Genomic DNA, 27335 nt, shown 5'->3' on the forward strand with positions numbered 1-27335 from the left:
TTACCGGTATTTCTTTCCAGGAAAGACACTTACTGCTTTGACGAAACGCCCCAACGACTGGACCAGCTGAATCCATCCCAAGCTCGTGTTAAATCCGAGACTGAGGAACTTCGCGTCTGATTGCAGAGCCGAGCCAAACTCTACCGAATTCATCGAAACTAAGATCAGGAAATGTGCCGAATTTAAATTTAACTATTATTGAACTTAAATTGATTCGTTTCGACAACGCACTTGAAATTGTTTAGGATTCGAAGAGTCGAGTTCAGAATTGAAATTTTATCGAATTCGAAATTGCAATCGTGTCGAAGTCGTGATAGAAATTCGAAATACTGTCGAATTCAAAGTTGGCTCCTGTCGAATTCGGAGTTTCCATCGTGCAGCTCATTTGTGTTATAATTTTGCATTTCGTCTGTTTTGTTGTGTTTCAATCTTACCGTAAGAATGTTTCTTGGTTATTAACCTCTCTGGATATAATTTCCGAACCTGTGTTAAGCAAAATACAACTGACAGGTTATTTAATGACGTGGCATGTCAAGCGCGGAGGAAAGGTGGTAGTTTACTGACATCACGCCATCAAGCCATTCAGGAGTCAAATGAACTTTGCGAGTTTAGACGGAGTGTGTAAAGGACAATTCTTTAATCAAAACGAAAGCGCATCGGTGATAGCTGATGCGCAGATCCCAGAAATAAATCACACCTGTTATTTGGTGACAGAGGCTAGAGGAGAGACCATGATCGAACACCTATTCGATGTGACTAATACAGAAATACTTATTGCCTATCGTATTTTTTTGAGTACTTTGTGCAAAGTTCATAGCTTTTAGAGGATACATTGTATTTTTGATATCATTTTCCCTGTTTGGATAATGAATTATAAATGATTCGAAGGATCCGCTTCAAGTTGAATGTTGATCTCATAAAGTGCAGCTCATGAATTATCTGCTTCACTTGACAAACAGTTTCGAGTGCGACCCTAATAGTTTACCTTTCAAATGGGAGATCGAGGGATTTCCTTTTGGCTCATATAATTTAACTTGAAATCGAAGCAGGTATTCACGAAGGCGATCATAAACAATTTCTAATATACTTCAGAGCAGACAATTGGATAGTGGTATAAAATACAACGGATCTATCTCTGGCGAGACAGTTTAGGAGAAAGTCGCCAGCATGAACACATTTCCTGTGGAGAAGAGAGACTTGCTTATCATTGCCTTGATGATATTCATGAAGTATTGACCTAAGGATGGATTGATAATTTAATTTGTTTTACCTCGTCACGGATAATTTTCAATGAATAATCAATATTTAAAAACAGTGATTTACTTGGCTAGACCTTTAAAGGGAAGACACTTGCTGCGTAACGATGTTTTCACTGAGGAATAATATAAAAGACTTGTCAATCGGTCGACTTTATTTTGGTTAAATGTTTATATGAGAGGACATGGAGAAATTTTCCAAAATTTTCCGTTTCTGATAATCGGATATCTAATAATTATCTATCTGCTTCTGGGTAGGAAGTTAAGGAGACAATGTTGAAATACATACATATTCCAAAATCTTCCATTTCTGATAATGGGATAACTATATCTGCTTCAGGGTAGAAGTTTAAGGGAACGATGTCTAATTAAATACAGGTCACATCTCGTCAAGAGACAAACCATACCTCTGACAGGATACTGGTCTTAAAATAGAATGGATTATCTCGAAGTCCTTGGACGATTTTTGATTATTCATCGTCTGCTCATCGGATTATCGTTAATGATGTCTTTGACGGAAACGCGTGGGGTTAGTACCTTCTTATTCATTACTTCCTGTCTAATGCCAGCTTTTAGACTCATGATGTCCTAGAAATGATGTCTGACATTTAATATAGATCATGAACCATCTTCTCCCCATTTTTTTGTAAGTTATCCCAATTATTGTTTTTCTTCGACACCTATTGGTAAACTTGTTGTTTGGAATTTCTTTAAGAGACAGGTTTTGCAACCCCTAAGAATGACGACCTCCAAATGTCTGTTATGGCACTATGTCTTTGGCTAATGCGTTCAGAACACTCGCCGAACATCTTCTATACTCAATTGTGAGAGGAATCGGGAGAAATTTAAAAAAGGTCGACAATTAAGTACATTATATAGAATGTACATATGTGTAGCCTCTTCAATGTCAAAGTTAACATTACAAGGTAGAGACCTCAGTCCAGTACATATTATACGTGCCTGCAAATCTCTTCGTAACCTTACCAAGGATATAACAAAAGAAGAAATAAAGACCAGGAAAAGCCTTTGATGGGAAATTCGTCTTAGAAATTCACCATGAAGTGCTTGTTTTTCTTGAAAATGGCTGGTCCCCTCTCAGGAAATCAGGCTACGCCTCTTTAGTTACCCGACCTTCGATTGCTCGACAATTTGATATACTCCGCGTACGTTTTCTGTCAATCCCACCACCTGTTAGGAGCGGCAAAAAGGTATCGATCTTGCCGATAATTTATCGGGCTGCCATCTCCCTTAGTTAGGCGGAACCACTTTTCAAACATAAAGGCACCTCATCAGTTTATCAACTGAAGGTTGACTTTGACGATATTACTATCGGAGGATTGACGAGGCATCTTAACCCTCAGGGGTGGGTTTATATGGGATTCACTTGTCGTGTATGGTTCACCTGTCACTTGTCACGAGTACGGTATGTAAAATATATTTGGCGATCAACAGAACTTATATTTGAAATTATAAAATTTTTGATCGCCATGCCGATACAATACACTGGCCCGTTCAAGTGATGAGTACATGTACTATAATTTTTTATTTTTTTATATTGTTATCATCTTTTTAGTCCCTGTCTATTGTGATGAGCTGTCAATAGTAACATTCTTTCATTTTTTTGGTCAAATGGCAGACTTTCCTAGGGCTAGATCGGGCAAATAAATTATATCAGTGTCTGGTGTTTGGGACTGAAAACACGTACCTCGGTCACAAACAAAACTCCCTCTGCAAATGCATAATAGCGGAACCAAATGTCAGTATCATTATCCTATTTGGGGATGTAGCGCCAGTTTCGCCATATCAAGCTCCACAATACAGGTTGATTTATTATCAAGATAGTAGACCTTAATTAACGGGATAGTAGCCGCTTAATGAGGAGTAATGGGAGATAGCCGCGAGTGAAATGGTTTGGCGTGTGAGCTGTCACGCACAGTAGCAGAATGGAAAGATTATGCATGGGGACGGGGGTCGATGAGAAAAGACACAAAGGAACATAAGTCAAGAAGATATGGGTTAAAAGGCTCCTCGTAACGTAGCAAATATTTCCCCGTGTAGTGTCGAATACATGTCGACTTCTCCATCATTTTGAATAGAAAGTTCATCAGTGAAGAATCTGTGGACGGCAAATGTGGTGAGCCGTTGGCAATTTTGTTTCAATTCCTTGTTGATGTACATGTAGTGTAGAATCATCATGATCATGACGCTAGAAAAAAAGTCAAATGTCGATTGAACCGGGTTAATAAGCCACCAAAATGGGCCCTCGTGTTTCTCTGGTCGCTCGGGCGGAGTGACTTCGCCCATAAATATTGTCCTTATATGATATCCCGTGATATTCTGCGTGATTTTCCGTGATATCCCGTGATTTTTCGCGTTGAGATCGTTGACTCTATCACGATGAAGTCAACTCTTCCCCACTCACCTAGATACCACCATACAAATCGTCTGTTTGATTTCAATATATCATCTCGAAAAGACGGTACTGTATGATAAAATACCAATTGAGGTTTGTTTATTAGACGTGGGGGAAATTGAGAGATGACGTACAGGGGAATTATGGTTAGGAAGAAATACAACCCCGGGATGAAATATGACGGCATCAGCTGAGTGCCATGCACTAGAGAGTTTCAAATACCGAATGTTCCATTAATCATAAGTGGCCGTTCAATGAGTACGTAGCCAACATGCATGAATTTGGCACGGGTATACTGAAGGTAAAACACTCAGAATAATTTTTTTGGAAGTGACTATTTGGCAAGCCCGGCTTACCAAACAGCGACTTTTTCTTGTCCTGAATGAAGAGCTCTCCGATTGGCTAATGTGTGGTAAAGTCTCCAGCTCGCCAAACAGGGTAGATTTTTTACCTGTTTGGCAAGCCCGGCTGGCCGAAGAGGGTGGCTTTTTAGTGCTGTTTGGCAAGCGGCTCTCCAAACAGGACAAAAAAAGATGCCTGTTCGGCGAGCGGCTTGCCAAATGGACCCGGCCTAATTTTTTATGTCGTCTCCTAAATGTCCAACGATGTTTTTTCCCCCAAAGATAAATCGTGTATCGCCTTCTTGTTATGCATTCTAACATGTGTACTTGCAGTGAGTTATAAAACATACATGAAATGATTGTACTGGAACTTTTGCTTTCTTCTAGTTATGCCATTAACTTAAGGGGACAGTGTAAGTTGGCCAGTTCGAGTTAAACAAAGTCGCCTATAGGTGTCAGTCGCATCTTCACACTTGCAACAGCTGGAATTGTTCTTCTTCTTCGGCTGCCACACCGGTACTTCTTCCATACTACCCCGACCCAAAAAATGCCCATTTAGAGTGAAAAAAAACCGTCTAGACAGTTTCTTTTTTTTCTTGACGTCTGTTTCAACATAAGCGTATTTTCGTGATTATCTTCTCTTTGTTGTTAAAATTGACGGCGTGCGTGATTAATTAAAAATTATCTTTAGTTCGTGGGCAACACTAATTAGGCGCATTATAATCCGTACAAAATAAGCCTGCAGGCATGTATGCGACGCATAAAGAAATCACATGACGGGACCATTGGGAAGGACTTTTTTCTTCTTGTATGAATTCAAGCTTTGTATTTGTAGACCCTCCACGAAACACATTTTATAGGGGTCCGTCGGTACATGAATTTGATGAATTTATAAGAAAAGAGTTTATTCAACATCATTATTCCTGAGTAGTTCAGATTAATTAGGAAGTTATAGCGACGTTGATATTTTCAGTCACTTTTTACCGAGAAAAGTTCGTTCGTCTCAGTATTTATATGCAGCATGTACAACGGGTTCGTTCCAATCACGAAACGACAAGTAATTTTTGAGTGCTTTTGGCAATGGCAGATTGTCAATATTAGAATCTGAGCAGCCATGTTGGTTCACAGAGAGAGTCTGACGAATGTTTATGCGGCACAAATCTGATAGACTTGAGGGTACCCGAATCGTTGCAAGCAACTCTTTGGAAACTTCACAGTTCTTCTGCGCGGTTTCCAATGCATTTCTGTGTCCGCAAGCGGACATATACTGGACCATTTCCTCATCCTGTTTTTTGCAGACGATCTGAGCAAGTTCTGTGATCACGTGATCTTTCACTAATAGGCAGAACAGTTTCATGATTTGCTTCCTCCATTCGTTTTCCTGATAGTCCCCAAATTTCGAAACAGAAATAGAAATATCTGACAGAAGTGAACAGCCGTTCTGACAGAGTCGTCCAATACTGACTGAGAGCGTCCGAAGGTCTGTGTAAACGGACGTGTTTTTGTGAGGTTCCGTAACCGTAGTTATTGCCTTCTCCAAAAGGTGACAGCACCGTTGGGGAGATTTCACCATTGAGCTAATCTCGCAGCCATGATAGAGCAGTGTAAACGAAATGTGCAGCAAACCACGTGTGATATACTTTGCGAAGTAATCTTGTGTAAAATCTTTGTATTCATTCATATTGTTCACGATTACCACGGGGGAGCTGAAGTCGTCATAACCGAACACAGGTTTTCGTGACGTGGACGGTCCTCTTATCACAGTTGCTGAATACGTCATCGACATCGAAATAGGGTCAAACTCTGATGAGGTCTCTGAGAGAATCTTCACAGCCAGTGAAAACGGGGACAGTGAATTTGATATGACATTACAATCCGCATCAAAACGGAGTAAAAGTCTTACTAAATCGACGCGGCAATTCATGACCGCTATGTGCAACGGCGTGTACCCTTCGTTGTCAATGATATTGGAGTCTGCCCCCCTGCGCAGCAATTTCTCCACTTTACGCGAGTGCCCCTTTGAAACAGTCGTGTGAAGCGCCGTTCGACCAGTTTTGTCCTTGAAGTTCACACTCTCTGGGCCACCGCAGAAACATGACGGGACGTGGTCGTTGGATGGGAGCTCAGGGCCAATCACGCAGTAACTGCTCATCGTGTAATGAGACCTCTGTGACTTCTTCCTACCAGGGAAGGAAAACAATATTAAGAATATGTGACGGTGACAGTCTGCAGGATCTAGTTAGAAAATGCTCATGAAAATTTGGTTCTCACAAAATGACATTTTAAAAGTTAAGTTCATACATTTCAAGCGAAACGGCCTAGGCCTACATTAAGGTAAAATTGTCTTGCTTGGTCTCGCCTTCATGTATACTGAATATTCACCTTTGCCTCATCGTTAAACGTTGAACTAGAGTAGGTTTCAAAAAACAGGAGGAGCTTTCAATAAACTTGAAAGGGTTTCATCGGCAAAGGTTAAACTGGTGTAGGTTACAGTAAAAGCGAAAAGGACAAAAATCAAATACCTCACCTGCTTTTGACGAAGGTTCTGGACAGTGTCACTTTTGTCACCCGGCGTCGTTTTAGTATCCAAGTCCGAGTAGTCAGCCTCAGGTCCCTGTTAATGATGTTGCGTTTTTGTCTGCAGGAATGGTTGAAAGCTGCGGACATTCGCAGCGATGACACCAATCTGATCACAAAATATTATTTTGCTTTGCATTCGTTCGGCTCAAGGAGTGGGCATATACAGGTTATTCGATAATCAGTATACACCATTCGATTCACGGAAACCGAGAACGAAAGTATTGGGCGAGGTTCCAAAGGGATTCGAATCATCCGCAGTCCTGCAATATGTATTGATAAAGTGGTTAAAAAAAGTCGTACTTATATATATGTATTCACGTTCCGTGAAGCAAAGTGTAGGGGCATGGTCATGATCGGGCTCCGTTCCGAACCTGTCCTTGAAAACGCGCGTGTTTCGACAAGGAGGCAGAAAAAGCCAAAGGCCTATATTGTTTTATCTGCTAGCGGGTCGAGACAGCTTTACCAAGGCCAGGCAACAATACAAAGAAAACTCCCCGATTACTTAGGCTGTAATTAGGGCACGTATTGTAAATAGTGCTAACGCTTAAACAAATGGTGCGCATGGACATGTCCCAGCCCCTGCTTGCTTTGTCGAGAGGCCAGTGGTGCCCTGCATGCATGGGGTGCTACCAAAAACGTAGACCTAATTAAACAATAACGTAGGCCTAATCAAGCAAGGTAATCACAAGTAGCTGATTACACAGTGCTGACTATGGAGAGCATAGCATGTTTTACGTAAAATATTGATCATGATATGCTTTTAGATTCGCCGAATCATTTCAGCCAGGTTTTTCCTACGGACGGCTAGGTACGAAATACGAAGGTCAATAAAATCATTTTATGTTCTAATTCAATAACGTGACAGTCGTAAATCATCTACATTGTACACATTGGATGTATTTAAAACTTCCCTGTTAGTCCCCCGTTGCATGAGGAATCGGGGATTTTTCAAAGTCCTTCATGTAGATGAGTACATTTACGTTCTCCGCCGTTCCTTAGGATGTTAGCTCTTGATAAAAAGGTTGCGTAACCTTAAAAATAGGGGATTCTGCAAATCAATTATGATTCTACGAGTCTACAGTGATGTTGGGCCTACTATATAAAACACGTTTTTCATTCCTAACAAACGAGAAGACCTGCATACTATTCATTTACGCGACAATCGTAAGCCCTTAAATCATCTTGCAGGAAGAATCGTAGACATTTTTGTCGACAAAGTACATTCACATGTACTAGAAAGTGCTTCGTACTTTGTCATTCATAGTGAGCTCTTCGGAAGGGTTGTGACACTGCCTATCATTCATTTTGAATCATTTTCAAATGTGCGCTACGCCACTAAATTAACGCACGAAATCTTTTATCCACGGCAGAGATTCTAATGCTGTTTGGCACTTGGTAAATAATTAAGATGGCCTAATGTATGGAAAGGAAGATATGTCAAACTGTCATATGCGGAGGGCGACCTTGACCACGTGTACGTTCGGTACGTGTACGGCTTTTGCTGTCGACAGACGCTTCCTGCTAGATGTGATGCGAAGTAAAATGTGTGGCATGTTGGGCGCCCCTTTCAAACGTTGATTGAAAAAGGATGCACCTCGAATACCAGCCGTGGAACCCAAGTTGGCTCTCGGCACACTGAGACATTGTGAGATGCAATGGCAAACTGACCACTCATCTTTCACCGCAAGTAGTTGTCCTAGACTCTCCAGCCCCATCTTCCCGCACTCAAGTATGGGCAAAACACCCACCCTAGAGCAATTATCCTTATTTTTTCCGCCGTTGATAGGTCAGCTGTCACCAGTTGCCTGACCAACATACCAACCTTTTGACACCATCGCGTCAATATCAGGATACAATTTTTTTCTTGGCTATAACTGCCCTGTCTGACGTGGGAAGAAGGCTAATGATAGCATCGACTACTCTCGGCTCATCTAGAGCCAGCATTTTTTGCGTGGAAGCCGAGATTTGCCACCCGTAGCAAAATATCCAATTTCGATTTGAATTGCTCGCCCTGCACGGTCAATATGCGTTGCTTGACTTTCAGACAGCGATAAGGCCGGTTTTGCAACGCCGAAGGCAATGCACGAAGGTTTGTGGTGTCATCAATTTCTGAGCTACATTTGTAATTCATTCACGCGACACGTGTATATGATCTTTAATATTACATGTACAATGTAAACCGTCGAAAAATACCTTCGCATAGTTCGTACTTCGTCGTCCGCAGCTCTTCGTAAGGCTAACGAAACCAGCCTAATCTTATTGTTTTTCACTTCAAAGTTTCACTTGTAAAAAAACACACTTTGTTCAACTGCTGTTTTCTGTGTGCAGTGATAAAAAGCATGAATGCCGTGTTCTCGTGAGATGGTGACGAGCATTAGAAGGAAGCCATTAACAACTCTGATATTAGTCACGACCCTGGATGAAAGATAGTGCTCCACATTCAGGTCATAGCATTCAATTTTAAGTTTTAACTAGATTCTGTGATTTAATTGTCTTCATATTAGTAATAGCATTTACGATTAAACTGATTAAATGAGCAAAAATGCTTTTCTTCGATTACGTGTACATGTAGTTAAATTAAGAAGCCATCTCAATCCGCGTTTCTCTGTATCGCACCAAAGGCAAATGCGAGAGAGGTGTTCTTTTAGTTTGCCTAGTATCCGGTCCCCAGACTACAAATCCACTGCTCGAGAATAAAAAAATAGATGACGAGACCACTAAGGAAGCAACTACGGACGAGGTTACGTAAATAGAAATTCATTTGGCGGAAGTAGCCACTTTTTGGCAGATTGCAACATTAATCTGACGTAATTATTCGATAGGAAGGCAAAACCTGAAATTGCAATAATTATTGGCATATTCTAGATTGATTGAGCAATTAAAGGGTGTTATGGTTGCTTTATGACACGACAGCTGAGCAGCCTGCGAGGGACATTGTAAGGACTTGTTGCACTTTCGTCGTAATCTCAGCTTTTTACATTTAGGTATTGTGCAAATCAGTTTACACGTGTATCGCCACATCAAGTTCATCCTACAGGGTCAAACAGCTGATGCACAGTGATAATTCGTAATAAAAAATATGCCAAGGGAACCAGTCAATTAGTCGTTGAGTGTCAAAGTTCCGTTTTATTCGGCTAACGACATTTCTTTCAGTTTTTCCGCCGAACAAAAAAAAATTCATATTCGCGAAACTAAGTTATTCTTGGAATCCGCCAAAGAAAACGCCCGCATGAATCTACCGAGTTCACGGTAGCAGACATTTCTATAAGTCTGGATCCATCCTAAGGGCCGAACTCAGACTCGTAGAAACTCGATACTCATTTGGTCGTTGTACAATAGAGTTGACATTTCAGTTATTCCTGAGGACAAAGTTATGATCCCCGGTGTGTTCAGGCACCAAACGTCATCCATTAGCTCTCGGCTTAGTAGAAACTTGGGAGTAACTTTTGCTTTTTTAATGCCCCTGCGCGCTACATGGGTGTCTTGTTACTGGCGTGAAGGAACTCGGCATGTTAGACGATGATCAGGGAGGGCTCGATTTTCTGTTATCTGATTGTCGGTTCGGGATGCGCAAAAAGCATAGTGTTACACTATCTTCCAACAGACATTACGAAGATTCTTCAGAAGAATTGCCAAGTGGTGCTTGTATGTGTATAGTTGTCGGTTGAAATGAAAATATTTCATTGATGATTTAGGGCCCGATACAAGCATGTTGAGTTCTCCATGTTTAGCTGTGATTTACTGCCGGTCTGTTAACTGCGTCCAATAACTCTCAAATTTTCAAAATCCCGTAATCGGACGTGAAATTTTATTTCTCTCTCTGCGACATGATATTTTGATGAAATTCGTGATTTAGGGAAGATCATTGTGATGGCGGGATGCACGTTATTCAGACTATGATTTGAACGATTTACAGCCGACAGATACATGTAACTGAATCACCTTAAGAATTTTGCGGATAATTCGATCCAATATCACAAAGAACTTGAGATGATAAGGCACAATTTTACCCTTTATTTGAAAGACTCTGACCAAACTAAATGGAGTGAGCGCCGAATGCTAACTCAGCTGCAAGCCAGAAGACACGGCGTGATCTATAACCTAAAGCAAACGTTTGACTCCAGCGAGCAAGAATGAAGCCAGCATGCACGCTTCAAACATGCCCTCTACAAAACGATTTTAATAATTTACTTTCAATCGGTTTAGGATAACCCCCAAGTGTTATCAAGGTATAGTCCTGTTTTAGTCAAGGTCTAGTTCTATTTCAATTAGGGGATAGTACAGTTCTTACCAGGGCTCTCAACGAGTATCGTCCGTGTGTTCTTAGAAACACAATTATGGATCCCAGTCAATCACTCTGGCTTAGGACAATCGCGAATCGACTACCATGACAAAGGCTATGTCATGAATTGATTACCTATAAGTTGCGACCAGGTCAATACGTCTCGTCCTTTAACGATTTTAACCCGCTTCGGGAAATGAAGGTTAATATCATATATTGATGTGTCAATAACTGCATCCATGGAGGGTTGGACTTCTTTACTCGGACATCTTTTCCTGTTACACCAATGACGTTGAGGTAGTAGATCACGTGACTTGGTAGAATAAGATGCCTGCGCCCATGTGACTTGGGTATACAAAGGTAGAATCTTGAGATGTCTATTATCTTGGTAGATAGATGTCTAAAAGGACATCATTCTGTGACGATGACATCATTTCTTGATGATTTCTAATCCCGAATGGACCTCCCTATATTCCCTGTGTACTGCGCAACATAGTCATGAAACGAGTGCGGGAGCTGAGGCCAAAATCGCGTCAACCTCCAAACAATCACTCTGGCTTAGGATAATCACGGATCGACTGACATGATGTTGGGTCTCTCTTAAATTGATTACCTATAAGCCGCGACCAATTCAGTTGGTCTCGTCCCTTAAAGATGTTTAGAACTATCCTTTTGACTGATAATAATTCGTTTTAGGATTGCCCATAGGCACCATCATTTTGGCTAGACCTTGAACTTGTATGAAATTTGAATGAAGAATTCTAGTTAATCTGTCAACACGCTAGCGATATTTTTTTGTAATGAAAAAAGCTCTTATTCGACTGTGGTGCCTTGTCTTCGCACACGAAGTAACTCAATCTACGCTTAGTTACCGTCACTGGTTCAAAACGGCTCCTATTTCCATCATCCCAACCCTCCACTGTTCTTTCAGCACCCAGCAGTTGCGCCCATACCTACTTCCGTTTTAATCGACGTGTACTGTTTCAAACAGAACTGGAGTGTCGCTAATGATTTAGTCTAATATGGACTTGAGCCTGAAGTTGGCGCAGATGGCCTTTGATTGACAAACAGTGTAGTGATATTGACAAAGGTAGTGCGATGTACTTCTAGTAAGATGCTGTCGGGCTGATAACACACCTGTCATGCCTGTGCTAAGGTAAGGTACGGCAATGTTTTTAGAGTCGTTAGGACTGCTGGCGGCAGCTTGTATCCGCTGATGCGGAAACTGGTGTGCACTTATTTCATCCTAAACGCCCTGGTGAGCTCATCTGGTACCAATCTCGTTTGAAAGGTCCAATCTCCGTCACGGAATTTTGACATCGCTTGTTGTTGCTGGACCGGGGTTGATATAGCTGCTCGACACACCTCGGCTCGCTGACAGCCTTGCAGATTAAAAAGGTTCAGATTTTTATCCGGGAACGAGAACGGGGTGGTTCTCTGTTTCTCTGGTTGAGTCACGAGGTTAATTCTTCATTTTCTTGAAAAACCTTTATAGGTGGTGCATGTATTTGTGTAGGCCGAAAAATCCTTAAAGATCTTTCCGAAGCTCAATAACCTTAATTTCTAAGAATGTGGTGATAAAAATCCTATAATGTGAACGTACGTGCCGATTACGAGTCCGAACTAACGAAGCCAGTATTCGACCAAACTAATTTGCCGGAAATTCGCAGTACAAGGTCAGAATTTGGCTGCATAGCTTCTTGTTTCCCCTATGAGGACTCGCTATTTACAGCTAACGAGCCCTTCCTTTGGACAGTCGGTTTCTTTCTAATAGCCATGGGTGTTGACATATAAAGTCATTTAGCCAGTTGGAAAGTGACCAAAATACAAAATGGATACGTTTGGGAAAACAGCAAGTTTACCTTAATGTGTGTCTTGAGTTTCTTATGTTTGTTCTTATGCTTGGTGAAGTACATTTTGGTGCTTGGTTGTTTTGATATGCGCAACTGTACCAGAGTGAAGGCCACCAAAATATATCTGTGCTCCAATTAAAAAAACACCGACAATCGTCGAGAGAATGCGTATTTCTATGCCTTATTTCCAGTCCTATAAAAAAACCTCGTTCCCTACCCCATATGACAACCACAGTGGCGACCTAGTGGGGTTTGGTAGATCTCTGGAAAACAAACTGTGAAATATCGTGGACAGAATAATTCATGCTGTCATTAAGGTGTTAAGGACATTTGTAAATGGATCATCATTGCTAGTTGGGTCGTATGACTTCTAATTTAGCCCTCACTAAATATCACAATTCGTGCCTTATCGGGTCAAATGTCAGTTTAGGAAATCACCCATTTTATACAGATACCCCCATTCCCCACTATATTATCCGCTGCACCTCGCATGAGAATTCACCAATCAGGCAGCAGCGCGAAATGACGTCACGGCAGCCAACCAAAACAAACCCATGTGTGCGTGCTGGTCTATCACAGAGATAGGCGGATGTGATGCTCGTCTGTCCGGTGTTTTCCAATAGTCTGCGAAAGTGACTATCCTTTTAGTCATAAGGTTCTTCAGCTTCGAATTCTCCTTGGATCACGGGTTTGTGTAAAAAGTGAATTTCAAACGGCGAACCACTAAATTATTATTCTCACATTTCATCATTCAGGAGGAAGCATTCTATTCGGATTTTCGAATATCGAACGTGAACTTGTCAGACCCGAGTTTCTGGACAGGGAGTCATACAGATCAAATGTGTGGACTGAAAGTTTTTTTGTTGGCTCATCCTCAAATTTAACTTGTGATAATTTCTTCTTGAAGTTTCATTGGAACCCAGTTTTAGTCGTGATTTCCAGATGTTACTTTTTGTGTTACCTTTTGACGCTTTTTGCTACGTAGACTTGCGCTCGTTCGATCGGCACTGTTAAGCATTGGTTTGTTTTGTCTGCTTGATATCTGGAGTGTCAAATGATATTTTCAGACCGTGTGAGGATTCACACTGCCCGAAGTATTATTATAATATATTTATGCTAATGAATTATACCACAAAAAAGTCCGCACGATTTAAGATAAAGATTGTCCACATCCCTTCAAACTGTTGTAATTTGAAACGGTCAGATGTTAAAAACAGGACCAATGACATTTGATATACTGAGCGACTAGCTTTCAACCACCAATTATATTTCAACTTGATACTTGTTCGGAAAGGAAATAATAGCATATGGATAACACCATATCAAAATTCTGTCAATTATTTTCATAGGGAATCGATTTCTTGGCGTATCGATATATCATTCGGATCATATTTCCCTAGTTTTATGTACGGGTAATCCACACTTTTTCCAGGGCCATGAAGGGTAACTACAGAGATAACCTTGAGCTTTCTTGTCCTCATCGATCGTGCCAATCACTTTTATCGCGTGAAACGCCACCGCTATGATATTACAAATCGCTATGACCAAACCCCAAACGCACATTGTTTCACTTTGATATTCGCTGAGTCGATGAACCTAAGGTTAATCGTCTGGCGAAAGATCTAGATCTTGCCTATCCATCTGTTTGATACAAACTATTAAAGCAGCTATCCAGACAAAGTCTAAAGCAATTTCTTTTTCAATCTCATTGTTTGTCCAGTGAAAAATACGTCCCTTTGCCTACCAACCAACCAACCAACAGCCCCAGGAGAAACCACTTTCGCAATGGTTAGTATTTGCCATTATAAAACAACATATTCCGTTTGTAAGCCTCACAAGAAGTACCGATATTAATGATCAACTCCTAACTGAATCTGTAGTCGTAGAAGGATTGGCGCAGATTTGACGGTATTTGCGATAAAAGCTAATTTCTCTAAAGTTTGGATGCTGGAGAAAATTGTAATATCCGCCTAATTTATCATTGCGAAAATATTTCCACATCCCTTAAAATTCCTCCTAATGAAATATCCACTTCTGTTCTGCTGGAAAGTGAATATTCTTGCTCAGGGGGATATCTCAATTAAACGTTTGGCGCATGACTTTGACAATCGACCAATCGTAATCATCACCAATAATAATGATCTTTTGAAGTCACGCAATCTTTAGATATTCTAACCATAAGGAAGAGGACAGAGATATTTATTGAAAGTTAGTCGTGAAGGTTTATGCTTAAGGATAAAATATTTGTTATATCAACCAGAATGAAGAAACCGCAGGAGAATCACTCTGCAACTGATTGGCCACCTACGAATGCGGACATAAATGTTTTTTTTTTATCCAGTGAATGATTTGGACCACATTATGTCAACTAGCATTTCATCCATCAGCGAGTCTAACAGATTATTTTGTCACGAGCTCCCAAAGCAATACTAGATTATCTAATGTCTCTGGAGGTCATAGCTTCGCCAAGTCAAATTGGTGTCAAAAGCAATATTATGTACTTTTTTCTTGACTGTGTCGGCACCGATAAGGTTTTATACATTTTCTTTCAGTCTGACAAGCGAGGAATTTTGCTTTGTTAGCATGACTTTGGTTCAGAGGATGAAAATTTCGTTCAGAGTGCTGATCTCAAGCTTATTAGAAACATTCTTTATTTGACTCAATCGCGTTTGGCTTACCTGCCGACAATAGAATTTTGCTGATGATCTAAAGTGTCTTGAGGAAATCTACAAGGATTCAAATCTTATCGTTTTGCCGCAAAATTGACTATTTCAAAATTGACTATTTCATAATTAACGATTGATCTGTAACGGAAAACTCCCCGCGTGTTGACTTGACTCAATGTGGATGATAATATTTGGATAGTCAAACAATGCTTCAGCAGTTCTTCTGTTTGCGCAGTGTGGTATTGCTATTCTTGATGCAGTATCGGCAAACTTGATGTCCTTTAACAGGTGAGCACTATTTCGATCTCCCAATTCGTTAAAAATAAGACAAAGCGAAGCAAAATTGTCGTTATGTTCAGACTCGATGCCGCGATTGATCTTTGGAAAACGTGTGTGTTTTGACTTTAATGAAGCAATGCGATTGGAAAGTCGAGCAGTGTTCAAGGATTGTTTACGTTTGATCAATACAATATCGACATTACTAATGCTGTACCGATATCGGAAGACTTTGTGTACCTTTTAACAAATGCACGCAAATTTGATCTTTGATCCTACCAGCTTATTAGAATTTTCACGAAGGAAAAAGTAAAAGTTTATTACAAACTTTGATAAAGTGATATAACTTTGACAGAGAACTTAAGCGTTGACCTCAATGAAGCGTTCTAATATATCTGCATTGCTTATGGCGTTCAAGGATACTATGTAACACATATATGTGGCCGGTCCCGATCTAGATTTTTGCTATTCTTCGTCAGGGTGTAGTAGCGATCTATTCCGAGCCTCTACTCCTCAGCGACTTCATACACATTCAGATGTAGCGCCAATTCCGGCGACAGTCTGCTTGGTCTTCGGTACTTTCTCAAGATACATCTATAGACCCTTGAAGCGACTGCCTTTCATAAATTAAGGTAAAGCAAGGGGCCTATTTTGACTTATTATAAGCATGCAGCGCGATCACATTTGGAAAGTCAAACAGGGTGCATGGACTGCATTCGTGGACATGACGTGAATTGTTTCTTTTTGTCGTATTGATGGAAAGACGTGTATCAGAAAGAATCGTAAAATTCGACGGGACCTACATGTCCATGTAAAACAAAGTCAATTTCGACATAACTTTCGATTTTGATAAGTTATAGAAATGTTGAAATCTATCAACTTATTACTAAAATACATTTTCAATTAGATTTGGTTCTTTGTCTGTTTGGAATACATTCAAGGATCCGGCTGTCTACCATAGCACTGTTTGAAATTTGACTCTCTGTTTCGTCGTGCTTTGACCTCAAGAGGGATATTCGAAGACACTTGAAGTGATTACTTTTAAAGGTTAAACGGGCTTGCTTTGACTTTAAGCTTGCAATAAGATTGTCTTTGAACTTTTACGATCTACAAGGATTCCAATATAGGGACTGTCTCAAGCGGTTGAACTCAACGAACCAGCATGTTGGATAAATTGGTAAGTCCTTTTGGCAAAAATGTTAACATTGAATGTTTTTTTGCTGATGTTTTTCTTCATGATAGTGTGGGAGTATGTGAAATGCCATATGTCTCAGGAGGAATCCCATTTCGCGATCACGGTAAAGGACACTTACTTATAACTCGACCAAAGACATTTTCTCCCAACATGCCCAATACTCATACGTGAACTATACCTCGGGGTCATCATATGCCGTTTAATGAAAACGTCAATCTGGCCGTAACCTGGCTGATCCTATGTTCGGAGGTCACTCGGGTATCGCCCAGTTCCTCAGTGGACTGGGCACAATTTCATCCGCCCTCACAAGCCAGTCGAAGTTCTCATTCCTTCTAACATAATTCACTAACTTACTTCAAGTTGACACATCGGGATAATCGAGCTAATAAGATTTATCCAGAATACTTAAACTCGCAATTTATAATATAAGTAAGGTGACATGTCCTCTCAAATCCATTTAGAGCCGACGGAATTTCAACGAACGTTTTGAGATCCGGTTTGAAAGATTAAAATTTACTTGACACATCAAAGAAGGATGGTTTTCCCTGGAGAACTTTATAAAGTGGGTTATGAGAATCAATTAAATGAATGCTTTTACAGATAATGACGTTTGTGTTAATGCGATTTGTGGGCGATTGGCGCATTGAGTGGACGCTTATACTCATGGGATAGGCCTAAAACGATGAATGATGAGTTGCTTAGCTTTGAGAGGAGAAGCAAAAGTGCATAGCGACTGAAATTCGCTGCATTGAAGAGGCCTGTGAAAGGTACCTTTGTATATTCTTAGAGAGAAAGTCCTGGGGAAGTGAGATTCTAATGTAAATCAGTCGTGCGTATTCTTTGGTGTCACACATCTCATAGACATTGTCGTGGTATTGCAAGTGTGGTCGTGATCTCTTTATGTTCATGCCCTTCCCACCCAAACTCTGCCTGTACCTCGCCGCGACATCTTGCTCCAGGCCGCGTATCAGTCATTACGCACGCCGCGCAAGCGAGACAGTCGGTTAATAGTGCTCGCAACTTTGATCCCTCGAAAGGCGAAGCAACGCCTCGAAGCTTGCTGATAACATTTAGGACTCAACTAACATGTTTGTATACGGACGGTAACATTGACTTCGCGTTCGCTTACGTCCCATGCCAACTCGATCTTTCGTAAGAAATTGCCATATTAATGCTTTCTCTATTAAGACTATAGCGCAATTCCAGGTACCACAATCATTTGCTATTACGGTATATTGTTGATTGTATTTATTTGGCTTAGTCCGAAATTTCCACGCTGGGTGTGTGCATTCCACATCCACGTAAAGACAGCGTCCCGGAATCGGTCTTGTACATGTACCATTACCCGCAGCGTCAGTCACTGAAACGATGCCATACCGCTAACAGACAATGATGAAAATCTTTATTGGATGTGTTTGGGGTAACTAAGATATAATTTTTATGAAATACCCAAGGGTGTCTTTGATGTGATACAGATTTCCCCGGGAGACCATTGGTAGTGTAATGGGATTCGTTTATTGACGGCAATATTTCGCAGCTAATGTAGCTATTTTGATAGAAAAACGCCAAACTGCAAGCAAGGGATTTAATTTTATAGCAGAATAGGCAATTTTAAATTGAACATGAGAATTTCCGACTTGCAATTTGTCTGATCGCTTTGAGGACTATATTATCTAAACCACAAACTCAGGCGTTTTTCCGAAATGTCGACTTACTAAACACATTCTCGGCGCCTGATTGCACAGGCATGATTGTCTGTAGTGTTGACCCATCGAAGCTACCAAGAGCGATCCAAGTACTAAGAGGGGAAGCCAGAGCAACAGGAAGTTGGTCGAAGACACCGTATGAGATGGTAGAAGGCTGCTGAGAGGGACGCGAGGGCCGCCGCCTGGACGGAAATATCCGACCTCGCTAGTCGAATGTGCTTACATTGGTGGCGACAGTCGTCTAATAATTAACTGACGATGATCGCTGCTGGAAGTTGGGCTGGTGACCTTTGAAGAATTTTCCGAAGGCAATGGCTATTGATTCACGGAGCGATGATCGTCTGCAAAATCTCAGATATGCTCATGAGATGATTCAAACATCCACTTATAAGACCCAAAGCTTACCATCAAACGCTCTGCCATGCCCAAAAGTTTTCCCCATTCCCCTTGCTCACCCAATTGGAACGGCATCAGCCATTCTGCCCGGGGCTGGAGGGCAGGGACGGTCATGTTGCCATGACAGCATAACAAGCAACGACACTTCCTGTTGTTGCCAAGGGCAGTCAGTACCTTAACATATTTTGACAGTGGAGGAAATTAACCTTGTTTTTTTGGGTCTGTTTTCTGTCAAACTTCTGATTCTAACCTTCGGGCTTTTTAAACTCATTCCATCGGAGAGGATATGTGCGTGTACTCGAATTTTTAAACATCGCTTTGAGCAGCCGTGCGCACTGGGTCGATACATTGAATATCAATAAAAGCTGTCGTGCTGTCAATAAAACCAAATAACCCCTTTTTTTAAGAAACTTCGAATGATCGGTCGTCTTAATCCTGTTCCTTTGCCATGGGAGATTAACGAACTGCAACATATTTGATTTAAGGAACTGACACCGAACTGGAGGTTTTGGTCGTCGCACCAAACGCCGAGGATGTAGATAAATGTTGGCAGAAACTATGGCGCCTCGCCAATGTTTTGGGAAAAATAACAGCTCCAGCCGAATAGAGTTCGACGAGACTATCAATACCGACAGTCAGGCATCAATAACTCTTCTGAAACGCCTCAAACTAAACCATGAAAGGCGTTTTGACTGCTTTTGCCAGGTTTCATATGATCATGACGCCTTACAAACAAGGCAACCAATGTGTTTGACTTGAATACCCAACTTAATTTACTTCAACCTTGTCAGGGAAAGTTATTTGTTTGGGTCCAGAGACACTTCTTATACGCCAAATAAGTACCATCATGTCCGAGTGTCCGCTTCAGGTGGGCCGACGTGGTCCCGGAAGGGTCGTTACCATAATCATGAAATTCATCCTCAAGGCATGCCAGACGTAAATATTGGCCCTTCAGCAAATTTCCTGAAATCACTGTATGAGCTGGAGCTGCCATTGATGTTCCATGGTATTACTCCAAGCAATATATGAATATGCATTGACTTCTGGCCTTGAAGCGGGATATCATCGGTCCTGAAGCAACTAACCTCAGTCCATATGAATATCATTATACAGATTACATAAATCCATAAGATATAAAGCATAACTGCCGTGCGCGAGTTACTATCAATCATTGGCTCGATTCACAAGCAACTGTGAATATATTCATCAAATCTTGTCTCTCCTATGACAGTCTCTATTCCTTTGAATACGTAATTTGATTACTTATTTACAGCTCCATGGCCCCTAATAGCCATCGGCGCTTGTCTTAATGAAGCTAACTTATCCTTCTCTTCCCGCCTCAAAGCCCAATCACCACATCTGCGGCATGGACGACATTGGTTTAGTCGTGCGAGAGCTGAGGGAGATGTGCCATGTAGGCTATGATGGCTGCAGGGCATTTCATGTGGCCAACGGATTCAGTTTTGCCTAAATAATTTTGTCTATTCCAAATATTTTTTTACACAATCCCAGATAAACATTGCCACCAGAACATCTCTGACGGCCCTCCAGGGCCATCTGACTGCAAGTTGTTGGGAACTCTGCACCTGAAGGGCTACCTATTATAAAGCGGAACCATCAAAGAAACCGATGTTTTGATGTTCTGAGGCTTTGAAGTTTTGTTATTTTTGTTATTTTTGTTATTTTTGTATTTTCACTTTCATGATATAATTTACTCAGAAGGCTTGCAGAGAGACTGTTCAACGTGTAACACTCAGTGTAATTGGAGTTCACCATATAATAAAAAAATGTTGTTTGAAGTCATCTGCGGGATCGCATGCTTAGCCAGACAGATGGAATGACTGGAGAGAGCTTCTCAACCCACATCAAAGCCAAAATAATTGGTACAAATCCGCCTGACTCAAAAACACAATTGCAGGACTTCCTCACAAAAAAGTGATTTGGCAGGCAGGTCAAGTGGAGAGCTTTGTCGAAAAAACCCCACTTTTCTAGTGAAGTCGTACATGTATTCCAAGTCGGGGTCCGTCGATACGGTGTTGGAATACGATGATTATTTGCGGCTTTTGCACATTTCCAAATAAACTCGGCTGTTGGGTTATTCTTTGACAAGTAAAGGTGGTTCATTAGCGTGAAATCGTTCTTCAAGTTAGTTCAATTGTTGGCGTCTTGAAATCAATGTTATTCAGTCCCAAACCTGAGTGTAAACGGACTTGGAAATCTATTGTCGTTCTATGACGGCACTCTAGGGTCATCTAACTGTACAAGTTTAAGAAATTTGGACTCGTAGTTCCACCAAGCAACAGGAACCTTAGATTTTCGAAGGCGTCGCGCTAAGAAGTGTCGCAATTTCCTTTACGAAAGTGGTTCCTTCACGAGAACAAAATGTATGCTTGAGCCTTGAGCATTTTTTACAATCTCCCAATGAGAGGATAGCTGGCATTTGCTGCGGAGCAACCGTACGCTGGTAGACGGTGTTGGTATCACTAAGCAACCATTACCAATTGCGAGACTTTGAGATTGCATCTTGTATTGATGGGCCAGTTGTGCCTCATACACGCGTGAATAATTTTCATGTACTGTGAGATAGAAGCGACCGCTATCGGTGGGTTTGTGAAATTTTACCTTCCTGACTCCTGTCCACAGTCATCTTCTACCAGGTTCCATAACTTCGTTAAATGTTCAAAAAACGTTCCTTTTCCATTCATTACCGGTGTAATGTTTTTGAGTGTTTCTATTTTTGAGTGTTTCCCCTCATTGTTTGGGAACGCTAAAAGATAGATTGACAAGTTTTTCTGTGTTTCCCCCTATTGAAAAGTCATGGTCTCTCTAGCTGCCTATTGTTTGGAAACACTGACACATGGGAAACAACCACAGATGTTACACCGGTAACGACTTAAGGAATTGCGGTAGCGGTCTCTTCATTAACTAGAGAAATCAAACTCAAACTTGAACAATCGATTATGGAGCGAAACGACCATCAAGGGTTAACTTGCAGCGGTTTTGAAAAGAAAGGTTAAAGACGACGTTTCAGCTTCCTTGCTATTCGCGGTCGTGGAGAGAAACCACTGACGAACGTGATAGCTTAGAGGATCATTCACAATTAGATTTTAATCAATCCATCGCCTTCATTATTGGCATGATTAAATTAGAGTGCCTTTGAACTTTTACACGACACCTTTTGCCATTTGCCATTATGCAATTCCATAAAGGAATTCAAGCTTTGAGGAAGTTCTTTATCATCAAAAGCTCATAACTAAAGTATGGCTTTGTCAATTTGCTGTTTTTTAGTTACAGTCGAAAGGCTGAAGAGAAACCCTGGGAATACTTGTGTTACACTTGTGATAGTGGCAATATATGTCGTTGCGGGGAACAACAGTCAAACAAGGTGGATGATACGGATAACCGATAGTGTTGTCAGAAACCCTCGTCGTCTGCTCACAAAGGTCTCCGATATTAATGGCTTATATCCTGGGACTTCTGTTGGAGATATTATTTTGCTCTCTTCGGTTTTTTTCTCTCGACGATTTAAGGAAATAACAGACACTGTTGTTAGTCGATCTATTCCGTTATTTCTCATGCTCGAGTGCTTAGTCGGTATGATGATGATGGAATCTCCTTTTTTCCCCATATTCCTGATAACCGTGTATATCTTGATGTTAACCTTATTCAATTGTTGAGGTCACAAAATAATTGCTATTCTCCAGTAACCTTTACATACAATAAATGAAATGGTCCATGGACCATGTGCTCACCTCGGGTAATGTAATGCATGTCATTTGTAGTGGATATGGGGAGAACAGTTTCTGGCTAGTTTCACCAGTTTCGATTCCTGGATCATTGAATAATATTATTCTTCTCGGCTCAATGACCATTTATTCTTCAAAACATCACGAAATGACGACTTGGACATGTCATAGATAGACCAATTCAAGCACATTTTCTGTTCCCCACCTATTTTGACAATTCGGATTTACTCGCCCCCACACACCAACGACAATTGTCATTTTATCGTTTTAGGAGACAGTCTATATCTCGGAGGAGACCCAAACGAACCGCCTCCACGAAGAAGCTTCGAAATGCCTAGATAGGATTCACACAGAAGTCAATCCCTTCAACGGTAGGTGGTACAGGGAACTCAGTTTGGGCAAGTTGAAAATTGTGCCAGAGCCCAACCGACAAATTAATGTCCGGAAACCTTCTATGTAAGGTGACGTGGTACAGTTATCAGTGCACACTGATGCACACACAGGCTATAATTGTACTGGGACTAACTCTTACCTTACCCGTAGACTTTTCGCAAATATCCCCGAAATCTCATTGTTTGACATCCTGATGACAAACTAAGGCGCGTTAGGTGTTCCCGGATGGCGCAAGTGATTAAAGTGCCGCAGGTCAGGAATTGTTTGCTCAGTGGTGCTCGGATCAAAGTGATTTTCTTGCTAATGGAAGAGATTGACCGTAAACAGTGTATATAAGTGGTCGGATGATGAGGCTGCTGCATCTGGCAGCCGTCTGCAGATACTCTGTTGATCTATATCAAGGACCAGTATGGGGTGGTGTTGGCGAGCCGTGTCGATCAGTAAAATGGTGGGAGCCGGGGGCCGGGATCTAATGTCTGATCTGATCTGTAACCTCTCATGATACATTAATGGAAGAGATTTCGGAAGTACGAATCCAGAAATTCGTAAACGTTTAGTATTCGCCTCCGCACACTCTCACGTCGAATCCGATTCATCTGTCTTTTCGTTAAGTCGGGTCATGTATACATCACATCGAAATTCCAGTGGGGACCCACTTCATTAGCCCGTAATGAAATCATTCCCATTTCTTAAATTGTGTAAGTTGACATCGACCACAGGGACAGACACATGGCAACTAGTTATTGGTTCCAACATTTCCAGGTAGGCCTATATTAGATTTGACATCTTAAGAACCCTCTTCCAATTCAGTCTTAAAAGTTACCAATAAATAACTCTATTTGGCTTACAATTCACACAGATGGAAGAGTTTGGATGGCAAATAGATGAAAACCTTTTACAATGTTTTTTTTATCTGAACAGAATAATTCGATTTCAAGACATCACCAACGTCAATTTGAACTTGTTTTGAAGGCAATGAAGTAAGCTGTACGGCTATCAGCAAAATTCAAAATATTTCAGTCTTTTTCAGGATGCAGTAATGTGGTTATTTGTATTTGCTAGATATAAGGAAACTTCAAAGCTATGCCAATTTTGCAATGACGTGCAAATAAGGTAGAATTCAGAGAGGAATGTCATGCATTCTGCCAAAGGTATCACGCCGTTCTTTCAAAATTCGATATCAAATATTCAATAAAATATTGTATTTGCATTTTTTGAAAAAAAGGTTTGATTAATTTAGTAGGGAACACCATTATCTATTTCAGATATATTTTGAGACAAAATTAAATCCTAGGTTAGAGTACAGGCATTTCTGTATAGTCGAAAACTGCAAACGAGTAAGTAGAGAGTTTCTATTGAAATAAGGAACAAAAGGGTTCCGATATTTCGCAGGGTGCTCGAAGGTATCTCGCTGACGATTGACGCCGTTGATTGATGAACTATCTGGACGTGTCCCAAATCCTCGGCTGACTTTGAAAATCGGCACTTTTTAGTCTAATTCCTGTCCTCATCACATTTCCCTTTCTTTACTTGCAGGGACGGCTTGCAATGTAACATGGGATGGAGTGAGCTGCTGGGAGTACACACCGGCCGATAGTGCGGCCATACACAATTGTCCTGATTATGTCAATAAATTTAACCCAAGTGGTAAGCAGGAGCGTTTGAGGTTTTTCACAAGCCCTAAAACCTTACAGGTATGGCGGGGATAGTAGTCCTAGGGCTGATAGTCCGTGTAACAATAGCCCGCATTGCTAAATGTTTTGGTTAGGGTTAGCGGTACAATAGATCATGCTGCTTAATTGGTCAAATACAATGCTACCGGACTATGACTCCAGGGGGACTATATCCGCTGTCACACCGGGTTCTTCATTTCCCTAAAAAACCGCTAAGGGGCGCATTATATTACGACTCAAAATCCTTATTTTCAAGAGCGTGTGTCAAACTTCAAATCATACTAATTGCTGTTGTATTATTTTGATATCTTCAGCTTTTGCCCGGCGGACATGCATGGAAGATGGAGAGTGGTTTGTCCATCCCAGATGGAACAGGTCTTGGACAAACTACACCGAGTGCATTATGCCCACAGATACGTCAGATGAGAAATACCCCAACATATCAGATACCATGAAGGTACGCATAGACCATTAGATCCCTTAAACGTAGGCCTATTGATGATTCCAAGATAACCAGATTTTAGATTAGATTTTCAGCTTTTAACCCAGAAATCCTATTTTTGCGGTTTTAGATTCCAGGAGGACCAGCCTTGTTCAATTTATAATCAGCCACTGCTTCTTATTTTCTTTTTACATGCAATGATATCCTTACCTCAGGTCCCATCAAGCCCCAGAAGACGTGTCAGTTTACGAAATGTAATAAACCTAGATCAACGCTTGCGGCAACCTTAGTCAATACGTACTCTAGTCCAATTGATCAAAGACCATTTCTGAATATACAAGATACGGGAGACACTAGTACTAGTGTTATGCTTGGTCATTTGATGCCCGCCCATTCGCAATGTTCAGTTCGGATTGATCAAAGACCATTTCTGAATATACAAGATACGGGAGACACTAGTACTAGTGTTATGCTTGGTCATTTGATGCCCGCCCATTCGCAATGTTCAGTTCGGATATTTTCATTGCAATCTTCTCATTTCAGAACCATTTAGGCCGAATTAAGTTGATGTACAATATTGGATACGGCGTGTCTTTGGTCTCACTCGTGACAGCGGTAATCATAATGTTGACGTTAAAGTAAGTTGGCAATTCCCTTTACCCATACAGGATAGCGGAACAATCCTCTTTCAAAGCACGACCGAATGAATGAATGAATGGATAATCGATTTGAATGATGCAATAGATGTCAAGTTAAGAACCACCGCCATTTTCCCTTGGGATCCCATTCCAGCCAGAATAATCGAAAAATATGCGCAACCTTTGATGCAGTTATTGTGATGCAGATAACGAAACAAGATTTTTGTTTCGACCATAAGCCAAACTGGCCAACTACTACATGTTTCAGAAAGTATTTGACAATTTTTGATCTCTAATACTAATAGATCCTGGATGACAATAACATATCTATGTCATGCAACTCACATCCAATAAATCGTCGTCTGATAAAAGGAGACGTCGGTTAAGTGGAAGTTTTTAGTTGTCAGATATAAAGGATATAGGTGTATAAGAAATCGAAAGTGTCAACTTCATTTTGTAACTCATAGTACAAAAGGTCATTCTCACTGCCCATGCGGTAAAAGGAAATCAACTTTCAGAGGTAGTGGATTAGGTGACAGCATGCAGCAATCTAATATTCCCGGATACGGCTTCAGTAAGATTAACGTCGGGTTTGAAATGATGACGACCATTTTTTATGTTGCCTGGTAGCAACTATTGATTAAGACTAGCCTTTGTTGATTCTTGCTGGTGGTGGTCACTGATGGTCAAGTATCCGATGTACTTCTGGTAGTCATGACCATTGCGCGGCAAGAAATATCGAAAAGATACCCACTCAGAACATTCAGCGTTGCTTTGAAATAAGTCTAGGTTAAGCCTATCCCTGGAGAGGACTGACCATCGGTGAGTAACACATTGAAGACTTTGCTGCCGTGGTGACTCTCTCTGATTGTTCTCATTTTCCAGGCGTCTACGCTGCGCACGCAACACAATCCACATCCATCTCTTCTGTTCGTTCATCTTACGTTCACTCATGTCCATACTTAAAGACAATCTATTGGTCGAGGGACTTGGATTCCCAAGTGACGTCACTTACACGTCAGATGGCGACATTTTGTTTCTCACACGAGGATCAGTAAGTATCAAGCAAATTCCACCTTCAGTCTTGTTAAGTGATGAAGCAACCGAAATAACCGCCAACTTCGGGGTGTGCAGGCACATTCGTAACAATATTTGTGAGGTCAATCCTTTCAGAGTTTCATTCATAAGGTCAATCCTCTTTGTCTTTTATTGAGATCAAACATGTTAATCATAATCATTTTAGTCTTTTATTTCCTCATTGCTTTCAGCACTGGGAGTGCAAATTCTTCTTCACCCTGATAAATTACTCCCTCACCGCCAACTATGCCTGGATCTTGGTGGAGGGCCTTTATCTTTATATGCTCCTCTATGTGACTGTCTTCTCAGAAAACACCAGCATCGTCTCCTTTGCTATTTTAGGTTGGGGTAAGTCATATATACATGTACTTAAATACGTCGTCCTTTTTATGACTTGTTTAT

The 27335-nt window shown here is 41.0% G+C and overlaps 1 protein-coding gene across 8 annotated transcripts in view; it reads left to right on the forward strand.

Annotated features, from left to right (window-relative positions):
* Positions 1–27335, forward strand: part of LOC135500199 (secretin receptor-like) — a 45323-nt gene that overhangs the window by 14414 nt on the left and 3574 nt on the right. For 3 of the 8 annotated variants that reach the window (XM_064791462.1, XM_064791463.1, XM_064791465.1), the window contains exons 2-8: positions 21–1785; positions 22982–23081; positions 24640–24750; positions 25091–25233; positions 25762–25856; positions 26742–26910; positions 27125–27281. In XM_064791462.1, coding sequence (XP_064647532.1) covers positions 1693–1785; positions 22982–23081; positions 24640–24750; positions 25091–25233; positions 25762–25856; positions 26742–26910; positions 27125–27281 — 868 coding nt within the window. In that variant the 5' untranslated portion in view covers positions 21–1692. Of the gene's footprint in view, positions 1–20; positions 1786–13317; positions 14514–15277; positions 16845–22981; positions 23082–24639; positions 24751–25090; positions 25234–25761; positions 25857–26741; positions 26911–27124; positions 27282–27335 lie in introns of those variants that run through there. The other 5 variants (XM_064791466.1, XM_064791468.1, XM_064791467.1 and 2 more) reach the window with 5 other exon arrangements.

The sequence above is a fragment of the Lineus longissimus genome, chromosome 16, assembly GCF_910592395.1.
Source record: "Lineus longissimus chromosome 16, tnLinLong1.2, whole genome shotgun sequence".
Lineage (NCBI taxonomy): Eukaryota > Metazoa > Nemertea > Pilidiophora > Heteronemertea > Lineidae > Lineus > Lineus longissimus.